The sequence below is a fragment of the Centrocercus urophasianus genome, unplaced genomic scaffold, assembly GCF_019232065.1.
Source record: "Centrocercus urophasianus isolate 14NV4802_14NV808 unplaced genomic scaffold, USGS_Curo_1.0 seq_42, whole genome shotgun sequence".
NCBI classification, from domain to species: domain Eukaryota; kingdom Metazoa; phylum Chordata; class Aves; order Galliformes; family Phasianidae; genus Centrocercus; species Centrocercus urophasianus.
In genome coordinates, this window is record NW_024885000.1 from 2,269,495 (window position 1) to 2,292,163 (window position 22,669).

General features: G+C 48.5%; 1 protein-coding gene across 1 annotated transcript; it reads right to left on the reverse strand.

The window, feature by feature from the left end:
- Nucleotides 1-328: 328 nt before the first annotated feature.
- CAMK1G (calcium/calmodulin dependent protein kinase IG) lies at nucleotides 329-7,044 on the reverse strand. The gene is made up of 11 exons (XM_042833524.1): nucleotides 6,953-7,044; nucleotides 5,240-5,368; nucleotides 4,849-4,923; nucleotides 4,475-4,613; nucleotides 4,251-4,374; nucleotides 3,646-3,721; nucleotides 3,007-3,119; nucleotides 2,454-2,532; nucleotides 2,063-2,150; nucleotides 950-1,335; nucleotides 329-422 (listed from the first exon to the last, which is right to left on the reverse strand). The coding sequence occupies exons 1-11, from the start codon at nucleotides 7,042-7,044 to the stop codon at nucleotides 329-331; spliced, it is 1,395 nt and encodes a 464-aa protein (XP_042689458.1).
- Nucleotides 7,045-22,669: the final 15,625 nt, after the last annotated feature.

A 22,669-nucleotide genomic window follows, 5' to 3' on the forward strand; every position in this document is an offset into this window, starting at 1 on the left:
AACAAAGCAACTGGAACTGACCCAGCTGGACCAAATCTGGGCCAAGGATGGGCTGTTCAGGCCATAATTGCCTTTGAAACCAATTGATTTTAGAGCCAGTGAGCTGGTCCACCTGGAAGTCAAAGGATGACTTCTTCCTCAAGAGATGGCTTAATTAGGGCTTTCTCTGTTACAAAATACCTGCAAAATCAATTTGTTTCCGTACAGTCACTTTGCTAGCTGTGCCTTTCCCATTTTCATGCTGTAATGGGTTTAATTGCAAGCAGCTGGTGGTGGGATGGTGTGCACTTACCATGGCGATGGGGGATCCTGCTGGCTGCCTTCCTCATCACATGATCAAACAAACTCCAGTTTGCCCAGTGCCACAGTGAGATGAGTGCTTACCAGTCTTCATTGGAACGAGAACTTCTGATTTGAAATGGCTGGATGGAAATGGAAGAATTGGAAGAGAAAGATGGGAAGAAAAAAAGAAAAGAAAAGATAAGCAGCTGTGTTTATGGTCGTTCTGCAGGTGAATTAAAGTTGTGTTTTTTATATAAAGAGTGTCATCTGCTGAAAGCAAAGTAGACCTGGAGTGCAAGTCAACACTGCAGCAAAGGCAGGGTTCACTCAGCCAGCAGCTGCTGAGCAATTGGCATCAACAGCTCTAACCATAGATCATCTCAGCTTCTGGAAAGCAAATGCACTGATGGCAATGGCAACCAAACCCCCACCACCTCAGCTCACTGCAAGCCTTGCTGTGCAGCCTGGGCACTGTGCCTCACCTGCTGCTCATACAAGCACAAAAAAATGCTTGGCTAGGTACTGGTGCAATGTTTGCTTCTTTCCTTTTCCTCCCTCCTCTCTACTCCACCTGGAGCTGGCAACTTATGTGCCAGGCAGCAACTTCCAGGCAGGGTTATTCCCATACACTTTGTTGCAAGTCTCGGCTGATGACGTGGATACCTACTGGGATTTTGCAGGTTTTTTAAGGAGCACCATCTCGGAGCAGAAAGATGCCTTGGCTCTCTCATGCCCTGTGCACACTGGGCTGCAGCCACACGATCTGGCTGGCGGGCTCTGGTTGTCCGGTGATCCATTCACTGGGGGGCTTTGCAGCTTGCTCTCTCTCATTCCTGTGCCTTGCTCCAGCGGAGCAGGAGGGGCCGGACAGGGGACCTGGGGCAGTGACATGTCCTCGTCCTTGCTGGGCATTGCTGGCTGCGTGGTGTTGGGTGTGCTGGGTCTGGGTGCTTCAGAGCCTTGTATAATTGGGTGGGTGCTGCCAGCCGTGGCGTGGCCATTCATGTGCAGCTTCCTCATGTGGTGCACCACGGCTGCGGCATTGAAGGCTTGCTGGGGAGGAAGAGAAAAACCCCACAGTGAGCACGAGCACCCAGTGCGCTGGATGAACGTTGTCCATACGAAGCAGCAGCAGGGTGGTAATGCTGAGCTGCTTGGTGCTGCTGGAATGTTTGCACAACGTGCAGAAAACGCTCGTTCCTGGCATAAACATGGTGAATACCACAGACTACAAACTGCTGATGCTTTTGAAGATTATAACTCTTTCTAGATAAGGAAATCAGGGGGAACAGCTGTAAATTACCCCACAGTGCGGAACGGAGACTCAAGCTGAATTTTGAGTGTATTTAAAACACTCTAATTCAAGTGGTTCCTACGATATTCCTCTCTCTATCTGGATTCTTACAAAAGCTCTTTTGATATAGATTGAAGTACCAGGTCTGAAGGGAGGAGCAGCTGGATTAAGCTCACAAAAAGATCTGCTGACAGTGTGCTGGTTTTGTTCCCCTAGCACAAACACAGCAATCCTTTTCCCCAGCCCTTGTTTTATTGGGAAGGGCACTGTGATGGCACTATAGTGTCCATGGTAAACAGAGCAGTGTGCATTGCAGTAGGTAATGCTGGTCCAAGCATACCATAAAGAGGAGCTGCATATGATTTTCAGACAACTTTTGGAGGATTTTGGGTGCTTACCCATCCCAGAACCTCGCTTGTTGCTAGATGGCAGCAACTGGCGTTTGCTATTGGAATGGCTCTGGGCTCCCAGTGACGAACAACTTACCCTCCATTTGCTCTTTGCAAAGTTTTTCTGAATCTGAGCACTGACAGATGGGTATATGTCACGGTGAAGGGCTGTATTTCCATTAATCCTGCAGATGGGGAGAGAAGAAAATGGGCTCATAGGCAGATGGCATTTGTAAGTCATTCCACATTCTGGAGGCAAGTAACTGCTTTGTACATTCAATCAGCATTAATTAAACCCAAAGGAAAAACAGCAACAAAATGTAACACAAACACACACTTCAAAGCTCAGAAAAGCCCAGAATGGGATTTCTTCTTTGCCTCTGTTTATGGAGACAAATATTACACCAATTGCACCTTTAATTATTCATAGTTCTCTTTGTTTTGCGGAGGTGGCTGATGGCACTGCCAGGTTGGGGGACAACTCTCACCATGGGTGCCTCAGGGCTTCTTCACAGGAAAACCTTGTGTCCGGGTTCTTCTCCAGCAAGTGCCTGATGAAATCCTTGGCTGTTTGGAAAGGGACGAGAAGCAGAGAGGAAAGGTTATTTTCTCCCCGTTCCAGGATGAGATCCTAATAGCAGAGGGCAAACACTCGTAGATAAACATCACAAAGGTCAGCGTGGGAAGGAGGTGTTTGCACCACTTCATTACAGTGGTGGAGGGAGATATGTGTGGTGAAACGCTTCTGATGGAAAAATGTCACCTGCACATGTACCTAATTTCAGCTTAGATGGAGTGAATGTGAACTGAATTTCTCACTGCCAGTAGAAAAAAAATACAAAAGTTGGGACTGAGAGGTTTTAGACGTTGCTCTAAAGAACAGCCTCCTATTTTCTTTTCTTTTTTTCTTTCCTCTTCTTTTTTTCTCTCTGCCCACACAGCTCAGCTTTGGCATCGCTGCCCTGCCCTGCAGTGCTGGCAGCTGCTGTGGGCTGTCCCCATCCCCACGGCCAAGGAAGGTGAAATGCTGCTGGGCTCTACCTGACTCGGAGATGTCATCCCAAAAAGGAGACTCAAACTCGTAGTAGCCTTCCTTGATCTTTTCAAACAGCTTGGACTCGGTCTCTTCGTAGAAAGGTGGGTACCCACACAGCCTGGAACAGAGCAGAGGGGCACAAGTCCTTCAGCTGTGTATCCACATGAGCTTGGTGTGGCTTGCTAAGGCTGGGCATGTGTGTGCAACACGAGGGAGTGAGTAACAGGAGGCTGCTGTATGGATCCATCTGTCCCTAAGTGCATGGGGAAAGCTGCAGAAAAGAGTTAAAAACTGTGCAGCGAAAGAACAAAGCAACAGCTGGAACAGAACTGCATGGTGTGGGAGGAAATGAAACAAAACATACAGAGGAAGACTGAATGAGAAAAACAAAGCACAGGATGAGGCACATAATAGAGAAAATGCGATTCCTTTCATCTCCTCTCCAGTTCTTGATTCCCACCACCCTTTTCATTTCTATGGTCTGGAGGATCTGTGTGAAGGAGGAGAACACTGCAGTGCTGTCACGAGGAAGGAGAGGGCTGGCACCGCCTCCGCTCATGCTTCCATGCTGCAGAGGTGCATGAGGCAGTGCACGAGCTGGGAAACGTGGAGATGGGGAGGGCTGCTGCCCTGCTGCTACTCACAGGATGTAGGTGATGACTCCGATGGACCAGCAGTCCACAGCTTTGCTGTACGGTTTCTGGGCGAGGACTTCAGGAGCTGCAGAAAAGCAAAAAGAAATGCAAATTGCAAGCAATGGTAAACTCTGGGAAAAGGAGAAGATCCTCGTGCAGTTGGCTTCTGAGAGGTCAGCACAGGAGCCAGTAATGGCCCTACGCAGCAGTTGGATTGCTGTCTGCCTTCTGTATCCACTTCATGCTGTTGAAGAGAATGACCCACTGAGGACTTCTTCCTGCACCCAGAGGCTCTGACAAGCTGGATGGAGGCAATGCACTTAGGTTGACATGAAACAAAATCCCACAGTGTTAAAAATTTTTTTGTTGTAAATTTTCAATAAATACGTGGATAACAGCAAAACTCACTGCTCTTAGAATTACCCTTTAAACACTGTAATTTTGTGGTCTCCAAAACCATCAGTAATCCACTTTTCGTGGGGTCCTGCAGTGCTGCCTCTGTGACTGGTGTGTTGTTGTTAAGGTGGCTGTATATTTTTCCCTTTCATGTTGTAGGGGCACAGCCCTTTTCCTGGCAGCCCACCACAGCATCCTGTTCCCAGCTCTCAGCTCACCAACATATCCTGGCGTCCCGCAGGCAGTGGACATGATGCCGTTCTGCTCCATCTTGGACAAACCAAAGTCTGTAATCATGATTTTGGAGTTCTCTTCAGGAGTGAGGTAAAGAAGGTTTTCAGGCTGTGAATACAGAGAGCCAGAGGTTGAAATTCATGGTGGAAAAATGAAGAAAGCTACGGGACGAAGCTCGGGAAGCGTGCGGCCAAGGGCCAGACTGCACCTTCAGGTCACGGTGGACAATCCCGTTTTCATGCAGGTATTTCACGGCTGTCAGGACCTGGTGGATCACCACGCTCGCATCTTTCTCAGTGTAGACCCCTCGTTCCAAGATCCTGTCGAACAGCTCTCCACCCGACACCCTGTTGTAGAAGAAGATGAAAAATAGACAGGCGATCGTGCGCTCTCCTCCACGCAAGCCATGACCTTTCAGGCCCTTTACAGCTCCTCCTGCAGCACAGCTGCTCTCAGGCAGCAGCTCAGCAGCCAGCAGGCTCTCCTGAGTCCATTTGGAGCATCAGGAAGCATTCCTGCAAATCTTTGACTTCTAGAATGGCTGTGCTGAGCTGCAGTGTGCTGTGGCTCTGCTATACTTACAGCTGCATCACCAGGTAGAAGTGGGTTGTGCTCTCATAGATGTCTTCCAAAGTCACGATGTTTTCGTGCTTTATTCTGCAAAGACAAACCTGGGTCAGAAATGAACCTGACAAGGACCAAGTGGCTTTTCCAGCTGAAAACCCAGCCGTCACATTGCTTTCAACACAAGTGACAGTTCACCAGGCTGTTCTGTGCCTGCACAACCTGCTGCATTCCCATACCTGGGGCTGTGCTGGGGCTGTGGGGAGAAGTAACTCCGTTAGCGTACTAATTTACGTATTATTTGAAAAGAAATACTTATTTCTTTGCATCAGTTTCACTTTGGAACCACATCTTGGGAAAGGGTGTTAGTTCTTTACATGACAATGTATGTATGCATGTGTGAACTCACTTTTTCAGCACTGCTATCTCATTCTCCAAGCTGCTGTCCCTTGTGAGCGGGGACTTCTTGATGCACTTCAGAGCAAAGAGCTTCCCAGTGCTTCTTTGTTTCACCAAGAAAACTTCTGAAAACGCACCTCTGCAAAGAGAAGTGTGAACAGGGGGAGACTGACAGATAGGAACAGGAAAAAACAACCTGGGAGTGGTTTAACACCAAGTGGATGTTGGTTGGAAAGCTGAAGGTACATTTCCAGCAGCCCCAGCGTTAGGAAACACAATGCAAGATTTTGTACCAAGAAAAAAAAACCCACGACAATTTTCTCTGTAGAGGAAAGGTTATGTTTGCATAGTTTATCATGGAGCTATACTGAGGGAGTGGACAAAGAATTTCCCTGCACTCAAATTAAGTGATGCCCTTCAAGGCTGCCTGCAGTGCTTGGGATGATCCTGATGAGGGTTCAGCTTGGCGTGGCCAGGAGTGGGTATCTGCAACATGTGCTAAGCTTGCAATCCTGTTAGAGGCTTTTCTCAGGCAGCAGAACACGTGTCTTGGGACAGTGACAGTGCATGCTTTGCCAGGTCAGTCCCCAGTAATCCTCATCAAATGAGCAACAGATTAATTTGTGGCGGTTAAATGGGACGAGCTGCTGAGCCTACAACCCTGCAGGGCAGTGGTGGGTAGAGAGAGGAAGGTGAGCATGGTGGAAGCGTGCTAGTGGGATGCTATTGTAGCAAACCTATCAAACAAGGGCAGAAAACCTGTAGCTCCTGTAATCTCCTGAACAAAGAACACAAGGCACAGATGGGTTTGATGGTGCAGTTGGTGCCAGGACCTTCTCCTCGTTTCATATTTTCCTCTTTCATCCCTTTGAGCCCTGAAGGCTGTTTCACAGAAATGCTTTCCACACTCCTGAGGGCTCTCAAGGAATGGGCAGCACAGAGGTCCCTAATCCGATAGCTAAGGATTCCCCATAGAGATGATGGGAAATTTCCCAGTGATTTTAAATCCCAGATCTCCATTTGCTTTCCTTGGCCAGCTGAAGCAACGCGTGTGGAAAAAAATCCTAAACTCTAATACTAAATTATCCTATTAATGTAGTAGTAGGAAATGAACAACCTACAAATCAGATGCTGGGGCATCTGTTCTATATATCTGTCCCGAACAGTTTATAATAATTATGCCCCTTATTAAAAAATTATGATTCAACAAGTTGGCGAGGAGAAACCAAGCATTTCTTCTTGCCTTCTTCTTTGAGGGGAAGCTGTTGGGTAACGTCACTGATTTTTGAGGCTGACCAGGAACATGAGAACCTAAATCCCAGCCGAGCTCTGGCATAGCTGTGTTTGGAAGCCTTGCTGTGGGTTCTACAGTCATGGAAAATCTGGACATGGCAAAATTTCCTGCTGGAGGTAATTCAATTCCTCCTCCACCACCTTAGAAACGCTTTCTCGTCTCATTCAGACCAATAGGCAAATTAAGCTGTTAACTCCCAGGAAAATATTGTACAACTCGAGCAGCCACGCTCTCGTTTCATCCTTCAAGTGACTCAGGGTTTATGAGATAAAGACACGGCGTTATTAAACCTCTCAGAGCCATCCCTTGACCTTGCTTGACCTTGCAGCAGCAGATCAGTGCATTCACAAGGAAAAGAGCAAAGCCCCATCCAGGCTGTGACTGGAGGGCAGAGCAGGGCTCGGGCTGCTGCACCTTGGGGGTACTTACGATCCCAGCGCCTCCATGAAAATGAACGTCTTTCTGATATTGCTCGTCTGTTTCTTCCAGGAGCTGCTGTCATCCTCTTCCTTGCGGCCCATCTCCTCCAGAGTGGAAGCAGGGAATGCTGTGAGGAAGAGGAGCAGAGAGCTGAGGGCTGCGGTGGGGGCTGGCATGGCAAGCAGGGCTGGCTCAGGGTGCCATGCACAGCGCTCACCTGGATTCAGGCTTTTCAACACCACTGAAGTATGGGGAATTTGGTGCTGCTTTTGCTACTTAACAGCTGTTGGTGCTGCTACATCCAGCTCCAGCTGCTGATGCAGCGTAACACCGGGTCAGCTGGGCAATGCACACTGCAGTGCTGCCCAGTCACTGCCCTCCTCTGGTGCATGCTGCCCATCACAAATGTTCCTATTGTGCTAAAAACTCTGCTAATGAGTATGGCTGCTAATTTTAGCGAAGGCACCCGTGGCTTAATGGGTTAAAAAGTTAGGCGCAACGAACAACTCGGAAGGATCAAAGCTGATCTAATTTATTACTTGAGAAATGGTTGAAAGAGCTTGAGACTGCAGGAAAGGGAATTGATAGAAAGCATTTTGTCGATTTGCTGTGGGCAGTTTACACTGCTGTCGTCTAATTGTTGTTAACTGAGTCATGACCTTCCCGCTACCTGCTCCCCACTGTGCTCCATGACTGATGCCACCAGTGAGAGTCGAGCCAGGTGTGGGGAGAGAGCATCCCCAGCCCTGAGGAGGAGGATGAAGGTAAAAGGAAACACAGCTGGGTTTTCACTGGCCTGACTAATCCCAGGGTTATGGTGACACAACGGGCAGAGACGGAGGAAAACACAGCTGTGTGCAGTCAAACCCCGCCATGCTGCGTGGTGGCTGGGCACCCGTCATCGGGGTTTGGCTGTGGGATGTCACAGGAGGTGTGCTCTGTTTGGAAGCATGTGGGGACTGCAGGCTGTCTGCCCTTGGCAGTATCCCAGCTCCCTTCTCTAAGCACTGCTGTCACACAGAGGAAATGCTGTGTGAGCTCCTCGGAGTGGTGGGAGAATTAGGAGAGCTTACAGGGGGCCTGGAGAGAGGGGGTGTGTGAAATGTTATACAAGTGTCTGAGCACTCTTAATAAGATCAGGTCTAACATTACAGAGCTGGGAGTATGCTGGAAGGTGAAAATGAAGCCATGAGAGGGGAAAAGCGATCAAAAACACTTGGTTTTTGGCATGATGGAGATATGAAAGAAATGGGCTGAAAGCAGCCATGAGCATCGCCCTCCCACCAGCAGGAAAAGATGCCCTGGGCTGCAAGTGCCCTCGGGGCCAAAGCTCCTCTTGTGCACAAGTGCTCGGGAAGGGGAAAGTCCTGCAGCAGAGAAAGCTGAAAGATGTTCTGTGCCAGTCACCGTAGGTGCTTGAATTCCTCCTGAACCTCATTGACCTCCTTAATTAGTGCACCTTTGGGATTTCGAGATCCTTGACACCATTTTTTAGAGGTTAATTTAATGTTATGGAAAACTGAACTGACTCAATTGCAAACAGGTGGAGGCTCTGCTGTGTGAAATCACCAAAGGCCGCTGTGCATTTGACCTTTATTTACTTTCTGTATTCTGACGCGTGTGAAACTCTCAGAATTACAAACATTTACAAATAGAAAACAAAAACCAGCCATAACGTTATGTCTGGAACCAGCCAAGTCCAAAAGTTCTCCGTAATAATGGTGACCCATCAGTAGAAACCTCCTCTGGGTCACAGAAGTGGAGTTTCCACTTTACAGTCACCATCCATCCCACCTTCTCAATCTCTGCAGAACTGGAATTTCACACGAAAGCAACCCTGAGCAGAGATGTCCGGCTGCAGACGGAAGGTGTTTCTGATTTAGAATGGATTTTCCTTCTAGAAGGAAGACAGCAGCCTGTTTTCTTCAGTCTCCCGTGAATCATCTGTTGGTCTTATAGTTTCTCCTTCTGTCGCTCCATGCACGCAGCATTTGGTTGTGCTGCTGTCTGGAGGGAGGGCTGGATGAATCGCTCTGACTCCATACACGTGTATTTGATTTCCTGCTTTCTCAGTTTTTCTCTATCACTGCGAGCAAGTCATTTCCTGCCTCGCTGCCTTCTGAGAGAAAGGGGAGTAAGCAAGTGGTGCTATTTTGAGAGCAAAATAATCCAATGTTTGAGTTGCCCAAGATGTAAAGCTGCATACGTACTCAGGCAATAAATACTCGCCCACCTTCCCCCTTTCCCAGCACCAGATTACCTTCTTTTCAATACGGTTACCTCTGCTGCCCACAGGACCCGTTTGCACAGGGCTTTGAGCTGCCTGGTGTTTCTGCACTTTGGGACCTGGGATTTTCCCTGTGTGGGCTCTGTGATTTTATCTTTTCCCATCTCTCTCAGTCTGTTTAAGGCACCTGTTGCACTCTGCACTGGTTCAAGGCACTGGATACATCTGTGGGTTATTTTTTTGTTTATTCCGACTCTGGTCCAACACCCTGACCTTTCTCAGCATGTGAGTAAACAGGGTTCCATGGATCCATTGGCTCAGCTGGAGCTTTGCTTTCCACAGGAATGCAAAACATCATAGCAAAAGTTGGGCCGGCAGCCTTTGAGCTTGGGGCAAGCTTCCTGCCCTCCTGCTGTGCATCAGACCCATCCATGCCCCTCCTCGAGCACAGCCCTGCAGGAGGATGTCCATGAGCAGCAGGATGTGCAGAGGGAATGGGACGGAGCACACCCTGCATGCACCAGAACGCACGCTGCTTTCAGCTCCTGACCGGTCTGGCTTTGCCCACCTACCTTTAACAGTGCATTAACAGCAATGTGTTAAGACCGTACAATAAAATGGACAACGAAACGGACAAAAGGGCCTTCTGAGATGAAAAAGAAGGGCATAACACTGCTTTCATTTGTTTCCTTTCCCCCAGCATAAACAACTAAGCTGCCTGCAGGACTCCGGTCTGATGAGCGCACACTGAAAGCAGTGGTTCCAACATTACTGCCAACCTTTGGGCTCTTCCACAGACCTGGTCAATAAACACAACTGCTGCCGTGCTCTGTCTGATCCGGCAATGACACGTCGCTGCTTGGAATGTAATGAGTGTTATTATGACCTTGCTTAAATATTTCCTGTAGAAATCTGTTCGGCTCCATATCTCACGGTAACAAATCCTTCTGCAGACAAGCATTGGGATCCTGAATGGATATACTGCACTAGCAGAACGGTTGTAGGCATGATTAATAGTCTTGTGACAAAGTTACATGTGGTGGGGGGAAGATATATGGTTCTCTCATGATTCTGCTTTTGGAATTAGAAAGAAGTTTAAAGCAAAATATAAATATATACGTATAAAGGAGGAGAGCACAATGTCAAAGGATTTGTTTTCAAAATACACCAAAGCAAGCAGTCTGCATGTGAAATTAGCTGCCAGGCCTCTGTGTTCGGGGACAAAAGACTGAGAAACTGAAAACACAGCTCGCCATTAAAGGCAAATCCACATCAAACCGCCCCACTGATTCAAAAGCAGTGCTGTAACTCGGCGCTCCTCGACGAGCCACTCTCAAGATGACATTTATCAATACGAGCATTTTGGATTCCTACGGTAGTTCTGAAGTGAAAATGCCAGGCGGCAGCTTTCTATGAATTGCTCAGGATCACACGCGGGGCATCAGACCAACAGCCCCGCGCTCGTAGGTCCTCCGGGATCCTCCCTCCCATTCCGAGCCACCATTCATTCAAAAAACACAGCCAGGTCAGCCAGCACACCGCCTGCTCTGCTGCACGGATCCGCCAGGGAATGGTTATGAAGAAATAAGATTTCGCTTACCCAAGTCAGCAGGAACAAAGCCAGTCGGACCCCGGCGCTGCCGCTCTGCTCCACAGCTCTGGGGGGATTAGGGCTGCTGGTGGCAGCAGGCAGAGGCTGCGGGAGGAGAAGAGATGGCTCCGCCGTGCCGGTAGCTAGGCAGCACTTACAGGGAGTCAATTGACACGAGAATAAGCAGCTTGTGGGTGTGCATGTGTGCACACGTCGCCGTGCATCGCAGCCGTGGGTACCTGGTGCGGGGAGTGGGATGGAGCGCTGCCCGGCTGGACGGCCAGGTGCTGGGCTGCTCCACTGCCCTCCAGCAGCCGGCGTGGAATTGAAACAGTGCTGGGGGGGGGAATGCAAATGCGATTAGCTTTCATCGAACGGATGACTTCTCAGGATTAAAAATACCCCGTTTGCTTCTCGTGATGCTGAAGGGCTGCAGGGCTGGGCAGGGCGCACTGTGAGCAGTTCCAACTGAGCGAGTTGGGGTGCTGCTCTCCACCATCCTTATATGGCACAAAACCCCAGAGAAAAATGACACTAATTAATCTAATTAATCTCCATCAGCAGTGTTTTAGACTATTTCGAACCAATCATTGCACTGACTTCCAGAACCCGTCTGTCACCTTCCTGGGAAGTGCAGCACATGAGTGCAGGAAACATTCACTACTCTTCAAATCTTTCCCATCGTGTGAAATTTTTAGGGAGGACAAAACCAACTTTGCTGACTGCACTCTGTTGATTCACAGTGTCATCTAAAGTGATGCACAACAGATGTCTATGTTGCCAAGTTTAGTTTGTTATCAGGAACAATCAGCTTTAGGGCAGCACTGGATCACATTACTTTTCCTAAGATTTGATTGTTTCATTAGCTTAATTACAAAGAGAAGGCAGTTCGGAACTCTCCCTTTCTTTGCTGGTCAGACTCCATCAGTGTGAAGCCCAGAGTCGGGATTGGGTCACAACTTCTGGGTGTGGAGTAGAGCCTGAATGTCTCCTTCAGCTCCAGGTTTTGGAGGAATTTGCATTGTTTTGATCTTGAAACCCTCATAAAGGTTCACCTATTCATGCCCTTAATGGCTGTCACACAGGACAGCTGGGGATGGCACTGCTGTGAATCGATGCTTGTGCTGTGCTGGGACTGCGTGACCTGTTGTCCTTTTAACGTTGGTGAGATGAAGGCAAAAATGACAAAAAGAAGGAGAAAAATGGCCATGAGTTGGCTCCTCCTCTAGGAAGGCCAAAGCTGCTTCCTGTGTGCTGAGGATGACAGTGGAAGGCAAGGGCAGAGCTGAGGGCATTGGATAACTGATGCAACTGCACTTGAGGACACGGCAAGGAGGTGGGTGGACACAAACAGAGGAGCTGCAGGAGGAAAGCAGCACATCCCCTGCTGAAATCGCTCTCTTAAGGCCATAATTCAGGATAAAGTGCCCCTGCCAAGGATGAATCACCGTCTGTGCAATAAGCATCCATTTCCCCTGGGGTGCCGGGGTCCCTGCCCCATCCCTGGGCTGTTTGCTGGGTGATGTGAGTGCAATGGGCACCGCACAGCTGGTCACAGGGTGATGAAGGGGAAGTGAAATTCAAGGCGACGTTACGCAGGATAATGCGATTGCCTCGAGAGAAGTTTAAGGCAGAGATAATGAGAACAAAAGGGAAGCATTTACTGCACTGCAGTCCTCCGAGTTTGGGTGCTGCTATGAGCTGTACTGAAATGAGACAGCTGTGATAAACCCACTTGGAGTGGGTGAGGACTCCTTGTTCTGCTCCTGCAGCACTTGCTGCCAATGTCTTCCAGATCCCACAGAAGGAGCACAGCCATAGCAGGACAATGCCAGGAACAGTTGAAGTAGGAAGAAACTTGCCTGAGAAAATGGAAAGCAGAGCAGTGGGTGCACTGCAAAGTCAGCACTCGGGGTTTGGCCTTCAGAACCACTGAGAAAAACACCAACGACCAGAGGAAAGGAGAGGGAACACATTGCTGTGTGTGCTCTGCAAAGAAATCCATTGAGATGGTGAATCCTGACCTTGCCTGGTGGAAATCTGGGACAGAAATCAGGGCCTTGTGCTGGGCTCTCCACGGGCTCGTGTTAAAATAGCACTTATTAACCAAAGATGCTCCGACTCTCAGCACCAATCTTGGTTTGAATGGTGTGAATCAGAAGTGAGGAGGTGGAATGCAGCAGTGCAGTGTGGCAGGAGGGGCTGGGAGGGAAGAACCGTCAGTCTCAGCCCTGCATCGAGCACAGGCAGTGCATGGAGGGGCCAGGAGGCGCAGCCGGATCCTGGGCAGGGCTGTGATTTCAGTGCTGGGTTGTGCGTTGGGTGGTGTCACAGAGCTTTGCCTTGGGAAAAATGAGCTGGTGGGGCTCGGCTCAGGTGTCCTCTGCTGGTATCTGTGAAGAAGGGAGAAAATTAACGTCTCAGAATGTTGTCATCGAGAGGGCAAACAGGAGGCATCAGCACAGTGGTTTTCAGACAGAGAGACAGACGGAGACGTGACACCCTAATGGTAAATACAAGCTCAGAAAGCAAATACAGCTCAGCTGTGACATGGCAGGAAATCCCCGGCTGGTGCCAGCAGAGAGCACTGCAGCACAGCCAATGAAAGCACTGAAAAACACAGAAACAGAGTTGTGCAAACAACGCAGCCAGGGCTCCCCAGCAGCGGTCAGGGCTGGCTGTTATTCCATACGAGCTCCTTGCAGCACAAACCAACTACGTGCCCCTCACAAGTGGCATCTGCCAGCATTATTTGCTTTCTTTTATAGCTTTAAGAGTAATGCACAGCGCTGGCCGTGCGGCAGGGAGGTTCATTCACTGCCGGGTGGCTGGGAGCGAGCTGGGCAGCAGCTTGATGCTGTTTTTCATCTGCACTGGCTCAGTTGGAAGGAGCTGCTTTTTTCTACAGATGGTTCAGTTGATGGTGGCTTTTTTCTTTTTGTAAGCGGTTAAATTATCAGCTGAGATACCCAGAGAATTTAGCAGCAGGTTTTGCACTTCTTACTTGCTAATTGAGGTCCTGTGAACTCCCCATTCGTTTTGAAATGGTAAAGAACCACGTGACGTGCCGTTAATTAAGCTCTTCAGCGGTACGCGAATGAACCGCCCCCAGATTTGCAGCAGAGCCCTGACCTGCAGATCCAACGCGGCAGGTTTGGGTTGGTGGCTGAATGCCTTCGTGTTAAGAACGGATGCTTTGCAACCCAAAGCAGTTGGCATTGCTTTGTGATCCGTGTTGGATGCCCATCGCTGTGCTCCCAGCGCGCGTCCTGCCCGCGTGCTTTTAGGTATTTCCCAGCCGCGCAGATCCTGTGATAAGGTGGCCGTTGATAATTCGGGCTGAGAGCTGACTAAAAGTGCTTTCCGTTAATTTTTTCAAAACATAAAGCACTCGTGACGCAGGTTTGAAGAGCTAATTACTCCGGGGGTGGTTAATTACTCAGGGAACGGCGGCTCCGCGGAGTAGCGTCAGTTGCGAGCGCCCCCTAGCGGTCACAGCCGGAACTTCGGCCGTGTAACCGCGTGGGGTCGTTCCTGTTTCCGTCCTCGCAGGAAAAAAAATTCAATAGGATCAATTCCAGTAAAAATCTTTTTTTCTCTAGTTTTTTTTTGTTTGTTTGTTTTGTTTTTTTTTACTTTTAAGATGCTGAAGTCTGGCCGAAGGGCTTCATCAAGAGCGATTTTTCCTTGTCTGCTTGCTGTTGTGCTAAATAATCAAAGAGATAACAGTACTGAAGAATTTAGCTTAAGGAGTCTAATTCGATGCTTTGGGACCTTTTGCACCTGGGATTATGTGTGTTTTTGCTTAGCTTTCTTTCCTGTCCCGGGCCAGGGAGCAGCTTCACATCACTTTCTCTTGTTTCATCTGCAATTGGAGGCATGGGAAAAGAAGGAAAGCCCCACGGTGCTGCCCCTCTGCAACACTCCCAGCAGCCTTCATCCTGCTTTCCTGACCCAGAGCTTGAGGTAAGCTCCACGTGCTTGCACAGTATGCTAATGGGAGGAACTCAATCCCACTGCCTCAGGTCACTCCTGAGGGCATTGTGTGTGAAATGGTTCTTTATGACCTCCTGGGTCACGTTTCTCAGGTGCAGCGTGATTCCATGTGAGCTGGCTTTTAAATGGGGGATGTCATCACATCACTGCCACGTGCTTTCCCTGGCTGGCTCTTGCTGCCCCATAATGTGATGCTGGAGCACCAGCAAAGCCCCCCAGCACGAAGTGGGACACAGCAGGGGCTGCTTCCTGCACTGTTTGTTTTGGTTGCTGAGTGATGACAAGCGAGCAAACAAGATCTGCGTTTCACATCTGCTCCCGAGACTCTTCTTACTCTCTGTAAGTAGCCAAAACATATCAGGAGCTGGTAAGACAACATGCCTGATGGATTTATGCTTTTTTTTTTCATCAGCTTGCTGATAACTTGAAGCTAGATGACAAAACATTTCATAAGCAATCACAGAGTCCATCCCTCGGTGTGTGGGAGTGCTGATCTGAGCAGCTCTGCTCATGGGGAGCTGCTCCCTGCCTTGAGCTGCTGCTCTGCACCCTGCCCCTGTGCCCCTGGCAGTGCTGCAAAGCCTTTGCTTTTCTCACCTATGTATAAACTGACCATAGACACACATCAGTATATTTTCCCAAGTCCTTCCCTTGCTTTTTGTGGTGTTTGGAGAAGTGTTTGTCTTCCCAGCTCCTGCTAGATGTAATTACTCAGAGTATCTGTTTTCTGGCCACTTGGTAATAGCTCTGGGATGCCTGTTGGCAGCTAACAAGGTCTGCTGTGACACGGGGAATACGTCCAAGCCTATTTAAATACTCCTTTCTCTGTTGTGTTTGAGTAGATGGCAGTTATCCTTATGGGCACACAGACTGCCCTGAAAGTACTCTGTCATCTTCAGACAAACAAAGCACCTCAGTAGCACCAAATGCTTTCCCACCACTGCCCATCACAGCTGGCAGCATGCAGGAGAGGTGACAGCAGAGCAGCCTCTGAGCTGGGAATTGAGGCAGTGATATATAATTATGTAGCAGTCTTTTTTTTCCCTTTTTTTTCCCCCCCTCTTTTTTTCCTCTGTGATTTCTTTAAGCAGAACAGCTGATTCAATGCATATCTGTGCATTTGCTGAATTTTCTTTAGCAAAACTGGCAGCATGCGAGCTGTTCCCCCCCCCCCATTGACACAGTATGGCTACAGAACAGCAATGAACACAAAGAAGTTGGGGTGGTACAAGTGTGATCTTTAAACCAGCCCTTCGCTGAGGGCTTTTCCTGTAAGAGCAGAATCACAGCAGTGCTTTACAGCAGCACTGAAAAGTGCCACAACTCCTAAGCAGCTGAGATTTACATTGATGGGTTTTATTCCAGAGCCACCTCCCTCCTCATAAAGCTGCACATTGGTTTTGAGATGCCTGACAAGAGACCACCTGCCTTTCTTCTGATTTATTACTGGAGTCATCTGGTGCCATTTGATTTCCTCCCAGTGTGAAACCATTCATTATTTATACTGCCAAGTACCAGAAATAGCTGTCAGGTGTCCATTCTCAGGTTGGCAACCGCAGGGAGGAAAGCAGAGCGTTGTGAGCATCCCTACCCAAGAGCAAGGTGTAAAAGACAAACTGCCCGTGGGGCTGCAGTGGAAGGAGCAAAACCAGAGTGAAGTGCTGTTTCTAAGAAGCAGCTCCAGACCCCCAGGGCTGCATGCAGTGAAGCAGTTTGCTGTGGGAATGGCAGAACCCTGCCCGTCTGCTCACCAGCAGCCCCAGGAGCCCTCTTGGCGCTTTAATTCAACTCGAACCCGTCTGTGCGTTCAGGGCTCCGCTGATCTCTGTCTGTCAGGTTCTCCTGACTTTAAACAGCTGGTTTATTTTGCTTCCCAAATATGTTTCTTGGCCGTGATCCTCCTTTTGCATCTTAAAGCTTCAGTCTTCTGGTTTGTAATGATCTCACAGCTTGAATGGTGACGTGGGCGCTCAGCATCTCTTGTGAGGCCAGTTGTAGTGTTACCAAATGCGGTGGTGGCAGCAAAAGAGCTACTCCTGCACAAAGCAGGGGGAGATTTAATAGGAGAACTTCACAGTCGCAGGGTCAGATTGCCTGTTTCTTGTGCGTGATTCCATCAGCGCTGCCTTCTGCATAAAACCAGGTTTGGAGAAAAGGAAAGGCAAAAGGCCGGAGCTGCTGGGAGCTGCAGGAGGTGCAAGGAGCAGGGCCAGGAAAGCCGAGTGTGTAAGGAAAGGTGGTCCTTATGGCAGAGGAAGGCCTGCAGAGATGCAAATGAGGCCCTGAAACCATTCCCACATGGTGTGGGAATTTTTCTGAATTAAAATGCTAATATTTTCTCCGGATAGCTGAAAAAATGAAGTCTGCAGTTTCTCGGATGCTTCTTTTTAATCTTCTTTTCCATCGTCTTCCTCCTCTGGCTAGAAATAATAGTAGTAGATGGGATGATGGGTGACAGGTTGGTGCAGATGGCTGCCAGCACCAAGAGCTGAGCGGGTGTCCTGCAGGAGCTGATGGCAGCAGAGCGTGCCAGAGGCAGAACCACTGCCAGAACCCGCTTCTGTGTTTGCAGACATCCCCAAATGCTCTGTCCAGGCATCTCGCTGCTATGAGAGGTATTTATTCATCATGGCTTTGGCTCAGCACAAACACCAGCCCACCTACTGCGGGAGGGCAGTTTTGCGCAGCAGCCAGCAGCACCAAATCCTCTCCTCTCTCTGTGCATTAAGCATATTTACATTCCAAAAGCGTTCATTATTTGTCACCCATCATTTGTCTGCTCTTCCTAAAACTCCTGCCAGCAGTGCAGGCTCTCGCGGCTCACTGCCTCTCCCGTGGAAATGGACTTTCACAAGCACTGTGTGCTCTGCTGCAGCAATGCTGCGACTGCAGCCTGTTGGCATGCTGTCAGTTTGCAAAATATTTACTCCTTGAGCAAAGGTTTTTCCCTTGGAAAGGCTTTTGCTGTCAGGAGATGGAGGATGGTGTCGTGGGGTGCTGTGCTGCTCGCTGGGAGCAGGCTGGGCTGGCACTACTTAGATCAGCCCATGCTTCCCATTCCACCCGTGAAACTGTTTATCAGCTGTGGTTCATTCCAATGTTATTAAACACAGAGGTTCAATATTTGTTTGCTTCCCTCCCTGTGCTGCAGCAGCCTGTGCTCAGTGCTCACTTTCCCCCCTTAGGAAAAATAAATTAAAAAAAAACCAAACTTTTTTTGTGCAAAGGAAGGAAGAGAAAATCAGCCTGTTTTCCTGAGGCCACAGAATTTCTCAGATATCCATTTCAAGGTGTTTATTGCAGCCTTTCATCCCGTCCCCTGACTGCTAAGACTTAAATTCCCTGCCTGGCAACAGATGGGATGCCAATGTATTTTTAGCAGTTTGTTTGCTTTGATTGAACCCTTAACCAGTATCCTGCTTTTAAGTCCTTGAGTTGCCCCGGGGGCTGAACGAGAGAGGCTGAACTGTGCGCAGAGACATGCAGGAGCAAAGCTGCCTGCGCAGAGCAGCTTTCCCAGCTGTGCTGCAGCTGCCTTGTACTGCTCTGCAAGGAGACCTGTGGTGTGCTGTAGCCATTAGCTGGCATGCTGAGCAATGAGTTCCTCCTGCTTTGGCAGAAAGAAAGCATCCAGTCCACCTCTGCCACATGAAGGGCTGGGTGAGCGTGTCAGCTTTCCTTCAGCCTTCGTTCCAGTGGCTCTGACAAAGGACACACGAATGGGCTGGCACTGGGACACACACACTGCCTTGCAGTTGTGCTTTTATTCCAGGAGAGCTGCAGTTATGTACAGATCTCTTCTGTCTGAAGTCACCAAAAACTTCTTTGCAATTTATAAGGGAAATAAAAGAGAGGGATGAATGGATCCCGCCTGCTCACATCCCAGTGCCTGCGTGCTGCCATGAGCAAAGCCCCCTTCTGTGGAGATGCAGCCACTGAAATACAATTTTGCATTAAAATTGGAATATCTCACTGTGTGGGAATCTATTACGTATTTGGAGCAATTTACTCCTGTTCAACATACATCAGAATAAAGCAAGATTGTTCTCTGCTGCTTGGGAAGCTGTGAAAAGCTGCAGCAGAGGAGCACACAGAGCTGTGCATACAACACCAGAGCTCTGCACTGGGGTCTGGCTGAGAAATGAACCATTTCTATTAAAAATCTTTTAATTCTATCCTCCTTCCATCCACTTGTTCAGCTCTTTGCTTAAGTTTACCTTCGAGTCACAGAGACTTGTTTCAGACCCCTCATTTATGCTTTCCCCCCCCTTAAATTGCTTTTAATAAGTGTAATGGGGAAGCTTTGATTGGATTCCTCACTCAGAAGGTTAATTAGGTATATCTAAATAAGTTACAAAATGCATTCCATTGGACTCCAGTCCATTTCTTCCCTCCAAACTAAAATGGTCTGCTCTCCGGAGAGTTCTTGTTTGAGAATTGACTGAAGGTAATTATTGCAGATAATTAAGATCACTAAGCAAAGTAATTCAATTTTCTTCTTCACCTCTTCTTTCCTCCAAGAAATGTAAAGGTCCATGTAACACTTCATCAATAAGAAGCCTTTTAGGAGGCAATGTTGGCCAAGGATGCTACGAAGCTGGAAGAACTGAGTGAAACCCAATAGAAACACTTTGAAAAGTAGTGACTTGTTTCACTGAATGAAAAGTCCCTTGTTCCCAGATGTTGGTTTTGAATTTTGTTGCTCTTTAATTCTGCTTCCACTACAAGGGCAGAGCAGGGACAGCAAGAACACAGGTACAGCCCAATTAGCTGCAGTGCTATCAGCTGTGCTGAGCAGGGCACAACTGAAGGGCCTGAAATGATGAGGTTCCATCAGTGCCACCTGTGGAAGCTCTACTGAACAAAGATGGTGTGGAGATGGAAGGCCGAAGCAGTTCAGAGTGTGGGAGGGCTGGGAGAGTTGAACAAGAGAAGGTATTGTGGATTTTTGCTTTGTTTTCCCCCTTTGTTGCTGTGGTTTTTGTGTCCCTGGGTGCTTGTGTGCTGTGTAGGAGGTAGAAAAGCCTGAAAGAAAGCTGTTCTGACTTTTTTTTGTTGGAGTGGGTAGTCAAAGATTAAGAGAGAACTACTGCTCTGTATATCACAGTGCTTCTCGTGTCTGCTGGCTGTTCTGTTTAAATCTGGAGAAGGGATGGAGCCAGAAATCCCTTGCTGTGGTGTTTGGTCTGGCGGCTGCCTATCAAACTTCATTTATGTAACCAAAGGAACTGCAAAGCAAGGAGATCTCTACTTGTTCAATGGGGCCCTGAGTTACTCCAGCTCCCCTCAGTCAGATTTTGCTGCTGTTGTTCCTTTTCCTTTATTGCAAACCTTTCTTCTCCTGCTGGCTGTATCCTCTGCCTCCGGGGCAGGTTATGGAGAGCCTTGCTGCTGCTTGTACAGAAAGCATCTTTCGTAGTTCCTGTCCTGTGTTCCCTGTTACATCTCAAACTGTGAGTTCAGGGAATGCTTGGTCTCCTCCATACAGACTGAGTGGGTACAGAGAAGTGAAAAACAGCAGTGCTGTGACTTAAGAAGCTTTAATTCAATCCTCCATCCTGGGCTTTAAGCTCCTGCTGAGTCGAAGCCCACTGGTTGCTGTGCTGCCTGGAATCATGAGCCCTTATCTTTGGGTGGGAGCTGGGCTCTGCAGCATGGTGGGGATACCTGGCTGGGATGGAGGAATCCTTCATTGCTGTGGTGGGCTGAGTGTGCTACGAAACAAACTAGGCACTAAAAACTGTTGGGAGGCATATGTGCATCGTTTGTACTGCCCCAAATCACTTTAGCTCAGAGGATGTGGATTTGATGCTCGTGTTTAACCTTCAACTGCTTTGACTTCTCTTCTGGGAATCCCCTGGGAGATGTTGCTGCTTGTAAGGTCACTGATTACATCAGGTGTGTCCTGGGGAAGTGAAAGGTCTGGGACCAGATCAGTGTTCTTCTGTAGGCAGGACGGAGTGCTCAGATCTCTGAGGAGCAGGGGCTGCTTTCCACAGCAGCGAGCATCCTGCCTGCTCACTCTCAAATCCTGGCAAGGGCATTTGTGTTGTCTTTTTTCCTTTGGTTTTAGCCATTTTTATAATGACTGCATGCTTCTTTATTAGAGCTTCCTGTGGAGTGCTCATTATAACTTCTGTTTTACAAGGGCCACTCGCTGAAATGCACAAACACTTCAGCAACCTGTCAGTGCTCAGCTTTGAAGCTGATGTGGAGCTGAATACCATAGATCTGCTATCTTAATTAGTACAAGAGGTTACCAAGATGTTAATACCAGATCTTGCAAGGCTGACAGTGTGCATTAAAGGTTGTGGAAGCAGGTAACGTGTATGACAGAAGGGTTGTGAGCACTGTTGTTCCCACTCAGCTCAAGTCGGTAGGTTGGTGTGTGTGTGCTTGTTGGCTCTGGTGTGAGCTGGAGAGTAGTTGTGACTTTGGGAACAGGCAGGATGGTTTCTGTTTTCTGTAACTTGATGATGTCAAATTCTCCTGAAATACTTGAAATGATGCCTAAACCTTGTGGCTGTGACATAGGAGCTTTCAGTGGGCTTGTTTCCTTAGTGGCCCTGCTGCGGTGGGTGCAGGTGTAGCATGCATCTGTATCTCTTCCTGCAGGCTTGCCAGGATGGGAGCACTGCCCCAGCACCTCTGTAAGGCTCACCAGCTAGCAAGCAGAAATACACTTTTCCTTTTGCTTTGGGGCAGCTAGGAACACATGTTTCTGTAGCACTGGTGCTCTGAGCAGCTTGGATGGACGAGATGTGCTTTTACAGACCTGTTCTCCCTGCCTTTGATGCATTCTTGTAGTTCATGTGATGGAATTCCTGAGCTGTGAGCAGTCCTCTGTAACAGCTGGAAGCCTTGCCTGGAGTCCCAAAGCAGACACTGTGTGGGACATGGGATAACAGCTTTTGTGTAGCTATCAGGCTTCTGGTTGCAGTACAGCGCTTGAGCCCTTTGCCCACATTGCTCCCATGAATGGTCGGTCCTTACACTGAACGTTCACATTTCAGACCCTGATTTTGCAGTAAGGTGGGATTTGGCTGAGTCTCTGAAGGTGTCTGTATGTGCTAAGTGATGCTCAGCGTGTCTAAGGGGGTAAAAATCTTGCTGTGATTAACTTAGTGTACTGTATGGTGTTTTGTGTGTATCCCTGGCATGTAGTGGAGGATCTCGGGTCTTTGATCCAGAAGTGATGATTTATTGGGCAATTGTTTATCTGCACACCATCAGTCCTGCTGGGAAGAGGCACTGTGATCTCATCAGTCTGGGAGAATGAGACACGGAAGGACTTCTATCAGATGAAGAGGGGCTGATAGATGGAGAAGTCATGGAGGTATTGATTCAAGCCAATAAATTATCTTTTACATTAATATTGTGCAGGCAGTAGCAGATAGAGACTCTGCACTAGTGTTGGCGTTGTCTTCCCGTGATGAAGAATTGCCCTTCTGTGAAGTTCCATTTCTGTGAGGGATGGAGTTTTGGGACATGAAGTGATTTCATATGGAAATGTTAGTCTTTCCATTACACAAAGAACCAGATAAAATGCACAATTGATAATGGAGGAAAAGCAAGGAGAAATGGTGCGAGGTGATGACAGAACATGCAAATTGTTCAGGGTCCTGGGATGGGTATGAAGCTACCAGAGACCATCACAACTTATCCCCTTTGACAGAGGTTTCTCCCCTGCTGCTATTTCTTCTTAATTTGAAGGTTGTTCCTCTGTTGACAGCTGCTCTCCATTACACCTCGGGTATATTAATGTGTTAGCAGAATCGTTTTCCTGTTCATTAGGCCCAGGTGGTGAGGAAAAGAGCTCTGCTTGCAGTGTTACCTTTCTCTTTCCCCCTTGACTCCCCACCAGGGCAAGGCAGGGATGGGCTGATCTTAGACCAGAAGCATTTGTGTTGAT